The sequence below is a fragment of the Bufo bufo genome, chromosome 2 (genome assembly GCF_905171765.1).
Source record: "Bufo bufo chromosome 2, aBufBuf1.1, whole genome shotgun sequence".
In the NCBI taxonomy this organism is placed as follows: Eukaryota; Metazoa; Chordata; class Amphibia; order Anura; family Bufonidae; genus Bufo; species Bufo bufo.
The window spans coordinates 783105028-783119170 of NC_053390.1; the positions used below are offsets into that span (position 1 = coordinate 783105028).

At 40.1% G+C, this 14143-nt stretch overlaps 1 protein-coding gene across 1 annotated transcript; it reads right to left on the minus strand.

The window, feature by feature from the left end:
* Positions 1-9421: 9421 nt before the first annotated feature.
* Positions 9422-13325, minus strand: HMX1 (H6 family homeobox 1). Its single transcript, XM_040420580.1, has 2 exons — positions 12624-13325; positions 9422-10118 (listed from the first exon to the last, which is right to left on the minus strand). The coding sequence occupies exons 1-2, from the start codon at positions 12907-12909 to the stop codon at positions 9559-9561; spliced, it is 846 nt and encodes a 281-aa protein (XP_040276514.1). The 5' UTR covers positions 12910-13325; the 3' UTR covers positions 9422-9558.
* Between the last annotated feature and the right edge of the window lie 818 nt (positions 13326-14143).

The window sequence follows — 14143 nt, forward strand, 5'->3', positions numbered from 1 at the left end:
TCAAGAATGGCTACACATCGGTAAGGTCTGGGAATGGATAGAAAAATTATTCCTCTGACTCGAGTGGAGGTGCTATGGTGGTGGTGTCTTTGGGGGTGCACACAGCAGAGTGAGGAGGGTGCAGATACAGAGGATGAGAAGGGTGCAGAAGCGGAAGGCTGAATGAGCCACTCAGCCAACTCTGGTGCGTCCTTTGAAGTAATCGCACGTGCCTTCTCCAACTTCCCACTTAGGATTCCGACCTGGTGCACCTGCTCAACCCCTATCACCTCTGCGGAATGGCCTGCCTCTTCCTCTGCCTGTCATTTTCAAAATTACCCTGTGCCTATGTCCCTAGAGAAGAGCAATATTTGTGGAAGCAGGTATATCGCAGGCCTCAAACAGTATTTGGTGGAAACAGGTATATCAATCCCCTTAATCAGTATTTTGTGGAAGCAGGATTATCGCAGGCCTCAATCAATACTTGGTGGAAACAGGTATATCAAACCCCTTAATCAGTATTTTGTGGAAGCAAGTATATCCCAGGCCTCTATCAATATTTTGTGGAAATAGGTATATCAAACCCGTTAATCAGTATTTTGTGGAAGCAGGTATCTCGCAGGCCTCAATCAATATTTGGTGTAAGCAGGTATATCAATCCCCTTAATCAGTATTTTGTGGAAGCAGGTATCTTGCATGGCCTCAATCAATATTTGGTGGAAACAGATATATCAAACCCCTTAATCAGTATATTGTGGAAGCAGGTATATCGCAGGCCTCAATCAGTATTTTGTGGAAGCAGGTATATCAATCCCCTTTTAATCAATATTTTGTGGAAGCAGGTATATCGCAGGCCTCAATAAATATTTGGTGGAAACAGGTAAATCGAAACCCCTTAATCAGTATTTTGTGTAAGCTGGTATATCGCAGCCCTCAACCAGTATTTTGTGGAAGCAGGTATCTCGCAGACCTTAATCAATATTTGGTGGAAGCAGGTATATCAACTCCCTTAATCAATATTTTGTGGAAGCAGGTATATCAAACCCCGTAATAAGTATTTTTGTGGTAGCAGGTATATCACAGGCCTCAATCAATATTTGGTGGAAGCAGGTATATCAATCCCCTTAATCAATATTTTGTTGAAGCAGGTATATTGCAGGCCTCAATCAATATTTGGTGGAAACAGGTATATCAAACCCCTAATCAGTATTTTGTGGAAGCAGGTATATCGCAGGCCTCAATCAATATTTGGTGGAAACAGGCATATCGAACCCCTTAATCAGTATTTTGTGGAAGCAGTTATATCGCAGCCCTCAATCAGTATTTTGTGGAAGCAGGTATATCAAACCCCTTAATCAGTACTTTGTGGAAGCAGGTATATCGCAGCCCTTAATTATTATTTTTGCCACAACAGTTATATCACACCACCCTGTTTATTTGGGGCAACAGGTATATTGCAGCTGTCAATCAGTATACTGTGGAAGCAGTCATATCACACCCCTCAGTTTTTTGGGGGCAACAGGTATATTACACTGTTGCAAATAGTTGTTCCAATAGCGTTTGTCCCTCTATATAGCTGCAGTATTGCAGCAGAACCGCACACAACTGCTGCACAATACAAATGCATTATAATATACTTTCTATGTTAGAAAATGTATTATAAGTATATCACTCCCCTCAGTATATCACACCTATCGATAGCACACCTATACCAGTCCTTAAAAGGACTTTTGTGGCCCTATTAGCTAGGGTTTTGTGTCCCTAACAGCCTGTCCCTGCTCCACAAAGCAACCTCTCCCTACCCTGGCAAAACACAGAATGTAAAATGGCTGCCAGATCGGGTTCTGTTATAGGGTGGGGGGGTGTCCATGTGCTGAAACGCCTAAATTCGCTGTTCTGTCCCACCTGATGGATGTGTCATGGGTCAAAGTTTGGCGCAATGCAAAAGAATATGGCCATATGTTCGGCGAATCGTGAATGTGCAAAGTTCGCCGCGAAATGACCGCCGGGCGAACCGTAAGGCCATCTCTACTACTACTACTGCTACTGCTACTACTACTACTACTACTACTATACTACTACCATACTACTACTACTATTACTACTACTACTTTTACATCCTTTCTGGAACTGAGCAATGGAGAAGAATGACTTCTGCCTGCAGTCTTTTTAGGTCCTTTTACCTAAATAATTCTCAATAATTGGAAATGAGCATTTGTAGGAGCATTCATTTGGCCAATTGTTAGCCAAATGATCTAAAATGAGTTTGGCGTTTTTCTCATGATGTAGCATAAGTCCTCGTCCACATTTCCGTTTTTCACTGACGCGTGTTGTCCGCATTTTCCACGAACAGCACATGTACCAATTACATAGGAACATAGTAACATAGTACAAAAGGCCGAAAAAAGACATTTGTCCATCCAGTTCGGCCTGTTATCCTGCAAGATGATCCAGAGGAAGACAAAAAAATAAACCCTGTGAGGTAGAAGCCAATTTTTCCCACTTTAGGGGAATAAAAAATTCCTTCCCGACTCCAATCAGGCATCAGACTAACTCCCTGGATCAACGACCCCTCTCTAGTAGCTATAGCCTGTAATATTATTACACTCCAGAAATACATCCAGGCCCCTCTTGAATTCCTTTATTGTACTCACCATCACCACCTCCTCAGGCAGAGAGTTCCATAGTCTCACTGCTCTTACCGTAAAGAATCCTCTTCTATGTTTGTGTACAAACCTTCTTTCCTCCAGACGCAGAGGATGTCCCCTCGTCACAGTCACAGTCCTGGGGATAAATAGACGATGGGAGAGATCTCTGCACTGACCCCTGGTATATTTATACATAGTAATTAGATCTCCCCTCAGTCGTCTTTTTTCTAAAGTGAATAACCCTAATTTTGATAATCTTTCAGGGTACTGTAGTTGCCCCATTCCAGTTATTACTTTAGTTGCCCTCCTCTGGACCCTCTCCAGCTCTGCTATGTCTGCCTTGTTCACAGGAGCCCAGAACTGTACACAGTACTCCATGTGTGGTCTGACTAGTGATTTGTAAAGTGGTAGGACTATGTTCTCATCACCGGCATCTATGCCCCTTCTGATGCAACCCATTATCTTGTTGGCCTTGGCAGCAGCTGCCTGACACTGGTTTTTGCAGCTTAGTTTGCTGTTTATTAAAATTATTTTCTAGATCCTTTTCCATGTCAGTGTTACCGAGTGTTTTACCATTTAGTATGTACGGGTGACTTGCATTATTCCTTCCCATGTACATAACTTTACATTTGTCACTTATCTGCCCAAGCCTCCATCCTATCCAGATCCCTCTGTAGCAGTATACTGTCCTCTTCTGTGTTAATTACTTTACACAGTTTAGTGTCATTGCTTTAAATATGTCTGTTCACATTTCGGTATTTTTTTTTACTGACCATGGGCACTACTTTGATCTGTGATGCAGACCAAGCACGTGCATAGAATTCTACGGGTCTGTGAAAACCACAGACACGCCACGGATGGCATCCATGGTCCGTCCGTTTTTCAATCAAGACTGATAGGAGATTCTTTGTAAAATAATTTTCAGCTGAGCAATGTCACTGAATTATGGATGACACACAGATGGTAAAAAAAGGACACACAGACCAACAACGGTTCCTTCAAGGACAGTTTCACAGATGAAACACATACGCTTTTTTCCACGGATGTGACAATGACACGGAAATGTGGACAAGGCCTACGTTTTATGTAGATGCATACATGCACACAGGTACACAAGTCACACACACATATATACTGTATTATATGTCAATGGTGTCCATTATGTGATGATCGGCTACTCCATGAATTTTGGTTTTCTTTGCTCTTATGATGGAACAGAATACACAGATACGACAGCACAGATGTGAACCCAGACTAACACTCTATTGAGTTCTATGGAAATAAACTTAAAGGGAGTGTCTTAAGCCCATGAGGCCCCTGTTTAGTACCTTAAAGGGTTTCTGTCACCAGAATTAACCCTAATAAGCTTGCTGACATTAGCGATGTGCTAATGTCAGCTGAACCTAACTAGTCTATTCCTACTTTTATCCATGCCCCCGTTACTCCAGAAATATAACTTTTATAATATGCTAATTAGCCTCTGGGTGTGGGGGGGGGGGGGGGGGGGGCGTTGCCCCTGCTCCTAGGGGTCCGTTCTCCCACCTCTGGCCACGCCCTGCTACACTAGATTGACAGGGCCAGGCAGTGTTCACCTCCAACTGCTGGCCCTGTGTGCTGGGAAAATCTTGCGCAGGCGCAGTGAGGAAGCCAGCAGCTGGCGAGCGCCCTTCACTTACTGCGGCTGCGCCGAATACTGAACGGGGCGGCGCAGGCGCGAGATTTACAAGGCAGACAGAGCCGGCAGTAGGAGACCAACGCTGCCTGGCCCTGTCAATCTAGTGTAGCAGGGCGTGGCCAGAGGTGGGAGAACGGACCCCCTAGGAGCAGGAGCAGCGCCCCTCAATATAGTTTAATAGGGTTAATTCCTTTAATTTAATAGCCAGAGCGGACAAAGAGCATCTCTCAGAAGACTCAGCACATTCATGCATTCAGGCATGCACAGCCTATTGATTTTAATGCAAATTGTAATGCTTCAGTTCTCCTGTGGTGGCGCTGCAGGGAAATTGAACATTTGCTACTGGATTCTCCTACGGTTTTCCGCTGATCACTGGGGGACATGCTGTGATCCATTTATTACCAAACAACCTTCTGATATATGACCCCCCCGCCAATCTGATATTGATAACCTGTCCTGAGGATAGGTCCTCATTATCTTTAGTCATGGAAAACCCCTTTAAGCGTAATTGGTTTATGTTTCCTTCATAGCAACTAGGAATATTGGAAAATAATTCATATATAACTGAATTCACCTCTAGTTGTCAGACCACCACCTCCTGCAAGTGTCAGACATAGGTAGGTAGCAGGTAGGTTGCGTGTGGCAGCCTTCAGGCTTTTCTCACCTTGGATCGACCCTTTTTTCAGGTCAATGTATGTCAATCGGCACAACCGTATCAGACTTTAAGGTGACTTTATGACATCCTACATCTTATCTTCTTGCCCTAGCTTGCAATAGATGTAACATTGATTAAAAAATAAAAATGTTAATGCACCTCCAAAGCCAGCAGCAACCTGTTCACCTATAGGGGGGCATTTTAACACGTCGGTGGCAGTGGGTTCCCCTTAGGTGAAGTTTAAAAAAAACAAAAGTTGAGGTTTAAAAAAAAATCTAAAATTACGGAGACTGGTTGCTATTTTTAGAATGACTTAAGTTGATTCTACCAGATTAAATGTATATGGTTGTCCCCTTCCATAAACAGCACCACACATGTTTATGGCTTGTGTTAGGTATTGCCGCTCAGTTCCATTGAAGTCAATGGGGCGCAGCTGCAAAACTGCATGCAACCTGTGTACAGGTGTGGCGCTGTTTGAGTTAGGCCTCTTGCGCACGAACGTTGTGTGCCCATGTCCGCATACAGCGTCAGGGGCGGATTGGCCATAGACCTTACAGAGAAATTTCCCGGTGGGCCGATGTCCAGGGGGCCGGCCAGTGGAAGTTTTTGGGGATGTATTTTGTGCTGCTGGTGGCAGTATTTTGTGGCATTTGGTTCTGTTGGGTTGGTATAATTTGCCACAATATGGTTTTGCTGGCTCTGCCGTCCATCAATTTGGACCCAACTACAAAACGGGGCCACTTTTAGTATTTTTTCCAGGGCCACTTTAAGTTCCCAGTCCGCCCCTGCGCGGCAGGTCCGCAATACACGGGCACCGGGCCGTGTGCACTCCGCATCACTTGAATGGGTCCGCAATCACGGAGATGCGGAGCGGAAGCACGGATCGGAAACCCCACGGATGCACTATAGAGTGCGCCGCAAAAAAAATAAAAAATAAATAGAATTAAATTTAAAAAAATAGAACACTGCAAATTGCGGTCCCCAATGCACAACATTCGTGTGCAGGAGGCCTAGTAATTAAAAAAAAAAAAACGGTATATTTTTCTAATTCTGTACAACCCCTTTAATGACAGCATAGTCACAGAACAATCATGACGGGTAAAAAGAAGTCCCGATGACAGAAAAGGGGTTGGAGTCAAATGGATGTGATGTCATAATGGCTCCCTATGGCCACAGGACAATGACAAGCAGTTCTAAGAGAAATATACCAGCGCTGGAGGTGGAGGAGGCCTCGGAGACTATTTCAATATACCTAATCTAAATCAATATCACCATCAGCAGTTATTAGGCCCTCCTCATGTCTCCAAGGGGCATCCTGGTCAATTATCATTCACAAGTTCAGATGGCTCGGTGTCATGATTACAGAGTTGGCATCAATGATGAGTAAAACTGTTACAACATGTCCAATAAATATTCCAAAAAAACTGAAATCTTTATCTATGTCATAGATACAATTATTGCTTTGATATTGGGGATAGATTAGGAAAGATAATGGTGCCTGGTGGCTCCCTCCCATGCTCCACAGCCTATGGGTTCACCTTCCAAGGCTGGTCCAGGTGTAGCTTCCTCCCAGAAGTGGCACAGAGGCTTCATAAATATGGCTAATATTTGACCAGTACCCCTCATTTAGAAAAATCTGAGAATAAAGGCTCATGCACACGACCGTATGTATTTTGAGGTCCGCAAAACACGGATCCACAAAAAAAAAAAATGGATGACATCCGTGTGACGTCCGAGTGCCATTGTAACAATGCCTGTCCTTGTCCGCAAATCAAACAAGAATAGGACACGGTCTCTTTTTTGTGGAAGGCACTTGCGGACATACGGAAAGGGAATGCGCACAGAGTCATTTGAAGTAAATGGTTAAAAAAAAAAAACGGGGAAAAAATGCGGTTGTGTGCATGAGGCAAATAAAAAAGCAATAATAGCAGACTTATAATAAAACTAAGAGTATAAAAAATATAATTACATTTTTTGGGTCAAGTGTTTAAGATTTTTTTTTGTAGGAGAAGAGGAGTCTACAGCAATCATGAGGATAGGGGGGCTATAGGTCCTACAGAAGCATCAAGGGCATCCATGTAGTCATGGAGCAAGGATCAATGAGAGCAAGAACTGAGCTCCAGCCCTGAACCCTAACCCTCCCCAGCTCTGGACTGGAGCAGAGAATGTGGCTGCTCCAGGTTGTATAATCCGGGATAAAACTCTTGGTCACAGTGCAGGTTTCTGAGTTTGGTGACCTGACACAACCCCACCTAACCTGTGACAACCCCTCCACCACAGGGCACTGGGGCACACACTGCATGGCACATACATGGAGCTACATTGTTACCATCTGACCATAAAACAGCACAAGAGCTGACAGGGTCTCCTCTGTGATACAATGTATCTTCCCTGGAGCTTCATGTAACATCATCCTAGTGAAATAAATAGACAACCAACCAACTATAGCAACTTAATTACAACCTGCAAAAGAAAATGTAAGTAAATAGCAGCACATCCCAGGACCAGGAGATGAGGAGGTGACCAAAGCCAGAAGAAGTCTCTCCTCCAGAGCAAATACAGCTCTTCATCTTCACCCCTTCAGTGTGAAGTTGATTTATTAGGGCTTGTTAACCTGAGGCCAGACAGGTCACAACACTCAACATGCCAGCCACCCTGTCTCTCAGTATAATGGGAGACTATTATATTATTATATGTATTGTATTATTATCTTTCATTATTATCAGTTATTATTATTATTATTATTATTATTATTTTACTATTATTTATTATTATCTTTCATTATCATTTATTATTATTATTATTATCAGTTTTATTCTTATTATTGTCATTCATTATTATAATTTTTTATTTTTATTATTATTATTTTACTACTATTATTATTATTATTATTATTATTATTTTATTGACATTGTTTGTATTTCAGTATATCTGAACACATTAAAATTAGAATGCTGTACAAGTATCCTCCACACCTGGTTGAAATAGGTATTTTTCTGTATACAATCCTATTAAACTTACTTTAAAAATGCCCCTAAATACATTATTATTTCACTAATGAAGATATTATTTCATATTTCCTAATGCTTTAAAAAAAAAAAGCAGCAGTTATTCTTAAATAAAATGTCTAATTTCACTTACTTTACTTACTTTATTTGATTTTACTCCAGATACAAGAGGGTAAGTTTAATTGTGAAGTTATCTACAGAATCGGCCATGCTTGCTCCTGCACAAAGCAGCCAATTTCATTTTGTTTCAACAGTACCAAACTAGAATTGTCCCATTTATTTTTAGGTTTAGGAAAAGTTTTTTTTTTTTTTTTTTATGTCATCATTTACTATTATAAATAATGAACATATCACCCTGATATCCGATTGACCTGCCATTTTATATTATAAATATTATAGCAGTGCTCATTTGGTTTTTATTCTTATTTTTATTCCATCCTATGGGAACAGAATATGAGTAGGCAGAATATATTTGTCATTGTAATATGCAGAATATGTTACACAAATTTTGGGAGCTAGCAAACTTGGGGGCTACATAGATCCTCAATATAATAAATCTGATATTTCAGAGTTGCATAAATTGGGTTTCACTTAATCTTAAAGGCAATATCATTTATTTCTAAAAAGGTGAAACAAAATCACCATTGATTGCTTTTAAAAATGGCCATTAATTTATCAGTTTAAAATAAAAAAGTCACCATTAATTTCTTCATTAAGACAAATATTAACCCCCCCCCCCCTCCGAAAAAAAATATAATATTAAAAAATAGCGAATTCTTTAAAAATGGCCATTCATTTCTCAGTTTAAAACAAAAAGTCACCATGGAATTCTTCTTTAAGATAAATATTCACCCAACCCCCCCAAAGAAAAACAAAACAAAAAAAGTATAATAATAAAAATATAGCAAATTCTTCAAAAAGTCATTCATTTCTCGGTTTAAAATAAAAAAAGACACCATTAATTTCTTCATTAAGATATTCACCCCCTCCTCCAAAAAAAAAATATATATAATAATAAAAAATAGCAATTTCTTCAAAAATGGCCACTAATTTCTCAGTTTAAAATAGAAAGTCACCATGGAATTCTTCATTAAGATAAATATTCATCCCCCCCCCCCCCCAAAAGAAAAAGTATAATAATAAAAATATAGCAAATTCTTTAAAAATGGTCATTCATTTCTCAGTTTAAAATAAAAAGTCCCCATAAAATTCTTCATTAGGATAAATATTCACACCCACCCCACCCCAAAAAAAAAATAGCAATTTTTTTTTTAAAGGCCATTCATTTGTTAATTGAGAATAACATTTCTAAACTACATTTTCACCAATAACAAAAAATAATAATAAAATAAAACTAAACCACCAGTAATTTCTGATATACCATCAAGCAAATACAAGAATCAAACAGGGAGAAATTCTTTGGAAGTACAAAAAGAAAAGTTTAATTGCTGCCCTTGTTGTCAGTGAAGCCCCAGGTTAACGTTATTGCACCTTCTCAATTCCAATGCATACAATCAAGTCATATGTAAGGAGCAGATATGCAGTTAATACAAAATAGGATAAAAAGTCCAATAGTCTTTAGAAGATCTCAAATCAGACAAGTCCAGTCATCTGAGATCTTATAAAGGGCACTGAGTTGGGGAAAGTGGCAAGGGGGTAGTTGACAGCACTGGAGAAGCCTACCATTGGTGGGGAGATATGTGGTAGGCTGAAGCCCAAGCTGCTGGCAGGAGAGTTCTCATGGTACAATATAGGGACCCTTACTATCCTTTGGGTTGTGTGGGACATGTTTGCAGCCTCCAGGTCTGCAGCAAGCTGTCTTTTCCATTTATTCCTGCGGTTCTGGAACCAGATTTTGACCTGGGTCTCTGTGAGGTGGAGGGAGGCTGCCAGCCCTGCTCTCTCAGAGCTGCTCAGATACCTCTTCACATCAAAGGTGGACTCCAGCTGGAAGACCTGACTCCTGCTGAAGACAGTGCGGGTTTTCTTCTTTCTGGAGGATTTTTGGTCTAAGTCCTGCTCCAGTTTCTCCTCTTCTTTACACTGGAAGCCCTCGTCTCTTTTGTCTTCTGGTCCATGACTGTGCTGTTTTCTGTAGGTCCTACATTGCCTCTCTGAACCTTCTGAGATCTCCGGAGAATCTCTGTCACTAGCTGAAAGGAAAGGGGGAGAAAGAGCATGAGAAATATGTTGGAAAGAGGAGTTTATTGTATTTTATTGTACAGTAATTAACACACACACATAAAATGTACATCACATATGTATAATACACCCAGCATGGGAAGGGTTAACTGCTGTTCATGACTGGAGCCAAAGAAAGTGGTTAATAGATGACCTGATAGAGGATAGATAGATAGATAGATAGATAGATAGATAGATATGAGATAGATAGATAGATAGATAATAGATAGATAGATAGATAGATAGATAGATAGATAGATAGATAGATAGATAGATAGATAGATAGATAGATAATAGATATATAATAAATAGATAGATAGATAGATAGATAGATAGATAGATACATAGATACATAGATAGGAGATAGATAGATAGATAGATAGTAATAGATAGATAGATAATAGATATATAATAAATAGATAGATTGATAGATAGATAGATAGATAGATAGAAGATAGAAAGTCCTTTATTGCCTTTTAAATTTTCTGTTCACAGATTTTTCCCATCACACGTGTCTCCAGTAATAAGGTTTGTAGCTCCACTATATATATATATATCCAGCAGCTCAGGATATAAAATATAAGGATTTCAGGGTCACGTATCTATGATGATAGATAGATAGATGTGATTTCGGAGTGACATATCTATGTGATTAGGTGATTTCTGATTCCCTTCTCAGACCTGCTATATGTATATCTTAACTGTACAGATCGCAGAGCTATCCCTTTAAATATCTTTACAATTCATTATCATTACCTCTACATTTTTGTAGAGCATCATCCTTCCCCTCATCCTCCTCATCATCATCCCTGAGCACACAGACATATTTCTCCAGAGACATGCAGTATATAACAGCAGCATCAACCCTAATACCAGGGCCTGTATCACATGAATGAGCTAATATGGCAGCTTTCCCTGAGGCCACCCAGACAACCCGTAATCCCCGGGTTACACCTCAGTCCCCTGATTCTCTGCTCAAATTCTGACAAACTTGAAAGTGTGTAGTGAGGACTGGGAGTGATGGCCTCTAATTGGGGCTGCGAAAGGTTCTGCATAAAGGGCAATGGCCTCCCGGAAACAGTGACAGTGATTTGTACTGTACTGATATATATATATGGTCATTGTATACTCTCATCCTCATACTGTCAGCATTATTACCAAGATATAAACCTCATCTACATTTCTATAACTATATATATATATATATATATATATATATATATATATATATATATATTACTAGTATTATTATAAACATACTATATGTGGTTTACAGATTACTAGTATTTATATTATTATTACTGCCTCTCTGTGAACATTATATACCTTATTATTTCTATTATTATACTACTATAGGAATATTGTATGCTTCTTATTAACATTATTACTAAGACTACCATTATCCGTACTACAGCAGCACCAGATGCAATCATCATCATCAGTAGTAGTAGTAGTAGTATTACTGCTACTGTATTGTATGCTTAAGTATTCCTATATATCACTACTACTTCTATTATTACTGCTTTAAAAATTTACACATTACTATTCTCTATATACTATTATTACTACATGAACATTGTATATGCTTATCTCTATATCCTATATTACTACTACATGAACATTGTATTCATAATTATTTTATTATATTATTATATTATTCTCTATATATTATTATTATTACTACATCGACATTGTACACATTACTATTTAATATTTACTATTATTACTACATGGATATTGTACACATTACTATTCTCTATATACTATAACTACATGGTCATTGTATACAATTACTATTCTCTATATACTATTACTATATGGACATTGTACACAGTACTATTTACTATATACTATTACTACATTATCATTGTATGCATTAATATTCTCTATATACTATTATTACCACATGATCATTGTATACAATTACTATTCTCTATATACTATTAATACTACATGATCATTGTATACAATTACTATTCTCTATATACTATTAATACTACACGATCATTGTATACAATTACTATTCTCTATATACTATTAATACTACACGATCATTGTATACCATTATTATTCTCTATATACTATTATTACATGGACATTGTATACAATTACTATTCTCTATATACTATTATTACTACATGAACATTGTAGGTATTATAATTCCTAAAATTGAAGTTACTATTACAACTAGTTCCTGAATATTGTATTATTATTATTATTATTATCCCCAGAATTATTACTACATGCTGATTGTACCATTTTTAGAGTTATTCTTCCTCCTATAAGAGCACTGTTTGCCCAGTAAATCACTACTATTACTTCTCCTTTGCATCATCATTATTATAATATGACTACATCACCCAATATTCCTGTACAACATGGCTTCCTGGAAGTTCATTATTTCCTTCTAGGAGGAAGTCAGGAAACCTTCCTGGTGCCTGGCTCTCTCCCTGTGATAAATAGTGGGGGGCACTTACTTTCCGGACTGGTGCACCCTATGTAGGTGGCCTGGGCCCTCCTGTACCACTCCATGGGGTTGTCCCTCAGAGGGTGGCTGCCCTGGGAGCTGTAGCGATAAGGGGAGAGCTGGCAGCACACTGCAGTGAAATGGCTTCCTGCCGGCCGCACCGTCAGGTCTTCTTCTGGGCTTGAGGTCTTCTTCTTCTTGTCTTCTTTAGCCTCGGTGCCCAGCAGGTTCTCGATGAAGAAGGAGGACACCCTGGCTGGGGTCGAGCTCTGGTTCTCCTTGGAGTCATCAGGCATCTTGGCTGAGGTCTCCAGTGATGGTGTCGAAGGGAGGAGAGGGTGGCAATGCCCAATGGTGGTGGGTAAAGCTGGGCGAGATGCTCTACAGGAGAAGATCAGGGAGGCTGAAGGCAATCATTTCACATTGCTGCCTGCAAGGAGAAGGGAAGAAGCCTCCTGCCAGTCCTGACCCCAGCTCAGACACATAGGAGAAGGCAACACAAGAAAATAATAGCCCCTGCCGCAACAGAAACGCTTCTCTGCTGAATTCTCCGATTGGTTGAGCTTGAGAAACAAATTGGATTATTGAAGGGAAATAAGGAGAATGACTCCCGATGAGATGAGTCCTCTGCCTCAGTGCTGAGTGCCCGGGGGCCCCCAAGTGCCTGTCAGTCAGGAGCCTTATTTAGGTCAATTAGGGAAGCAAATCAAACTGCAGCAGAGAGAGAAGCAAATGCTGGATTCCCAGGAGTGCAGAGAGGAGGGAGATAAAGGCTGGGGAGGGGAGGGCTGGAGCTCAAGGGGGTGAGGTTAAGAGACCAAAATACAGGGAGAGGAAGAGGAGGACTAGTGAGGGGGGGCTCATAGAAAGTGACTGCAGACAGGAGAGGTGGCAGCAGGTGAATGGAGACAGCGGGATGTAGCAGAGCCGAGGAGCTGGAGTGTGGCGACCTCTAGAAATACATCTCCAGTCTGGTCCTGCTCGGGGTCTGGAAAGAGTTAAACTCAACACGATAGTTGTTAGCCCTTTAAGGAAGGAGTCTCCAAAACTGGAAAAAATGCCACAGGCAAGTGACCCTGGCACTGCCACCCTGCCCCCTCCTCGCCCTGCTCTCTAGGAAACTGGCCGCCCTGCCCCCTATGTCTATCACCTCTGATTTCACAGGATTTTATCTACAAAGATCATGTTATGTGGACTGGTAGTCAGACAGCTACAAGGAGGGAGAGAGAGAGGGAGAGGGAGAGAGAGAGAGAGAGAGAGAGAGAGAGAGAGAGAGAGAGAGAGAGAGAGAGAGAGAGAGAGAGAGAGAGAGAGAGAGAGAGAGAGAGAGAGAGAGAGAGAGAGATAATAGATGAGTTGGATATAGATAGCTAAATGATAAACAGATGATAGATACAGAAATATAGATACTTACAGATATATATATATATAGGTGATTGATAGATTGATCGATAAATTGATAGATATATGTTGCTTGAAAGTTGGATGGATAGATAGATGATAAATAGATAATAGATACATACAGATAGA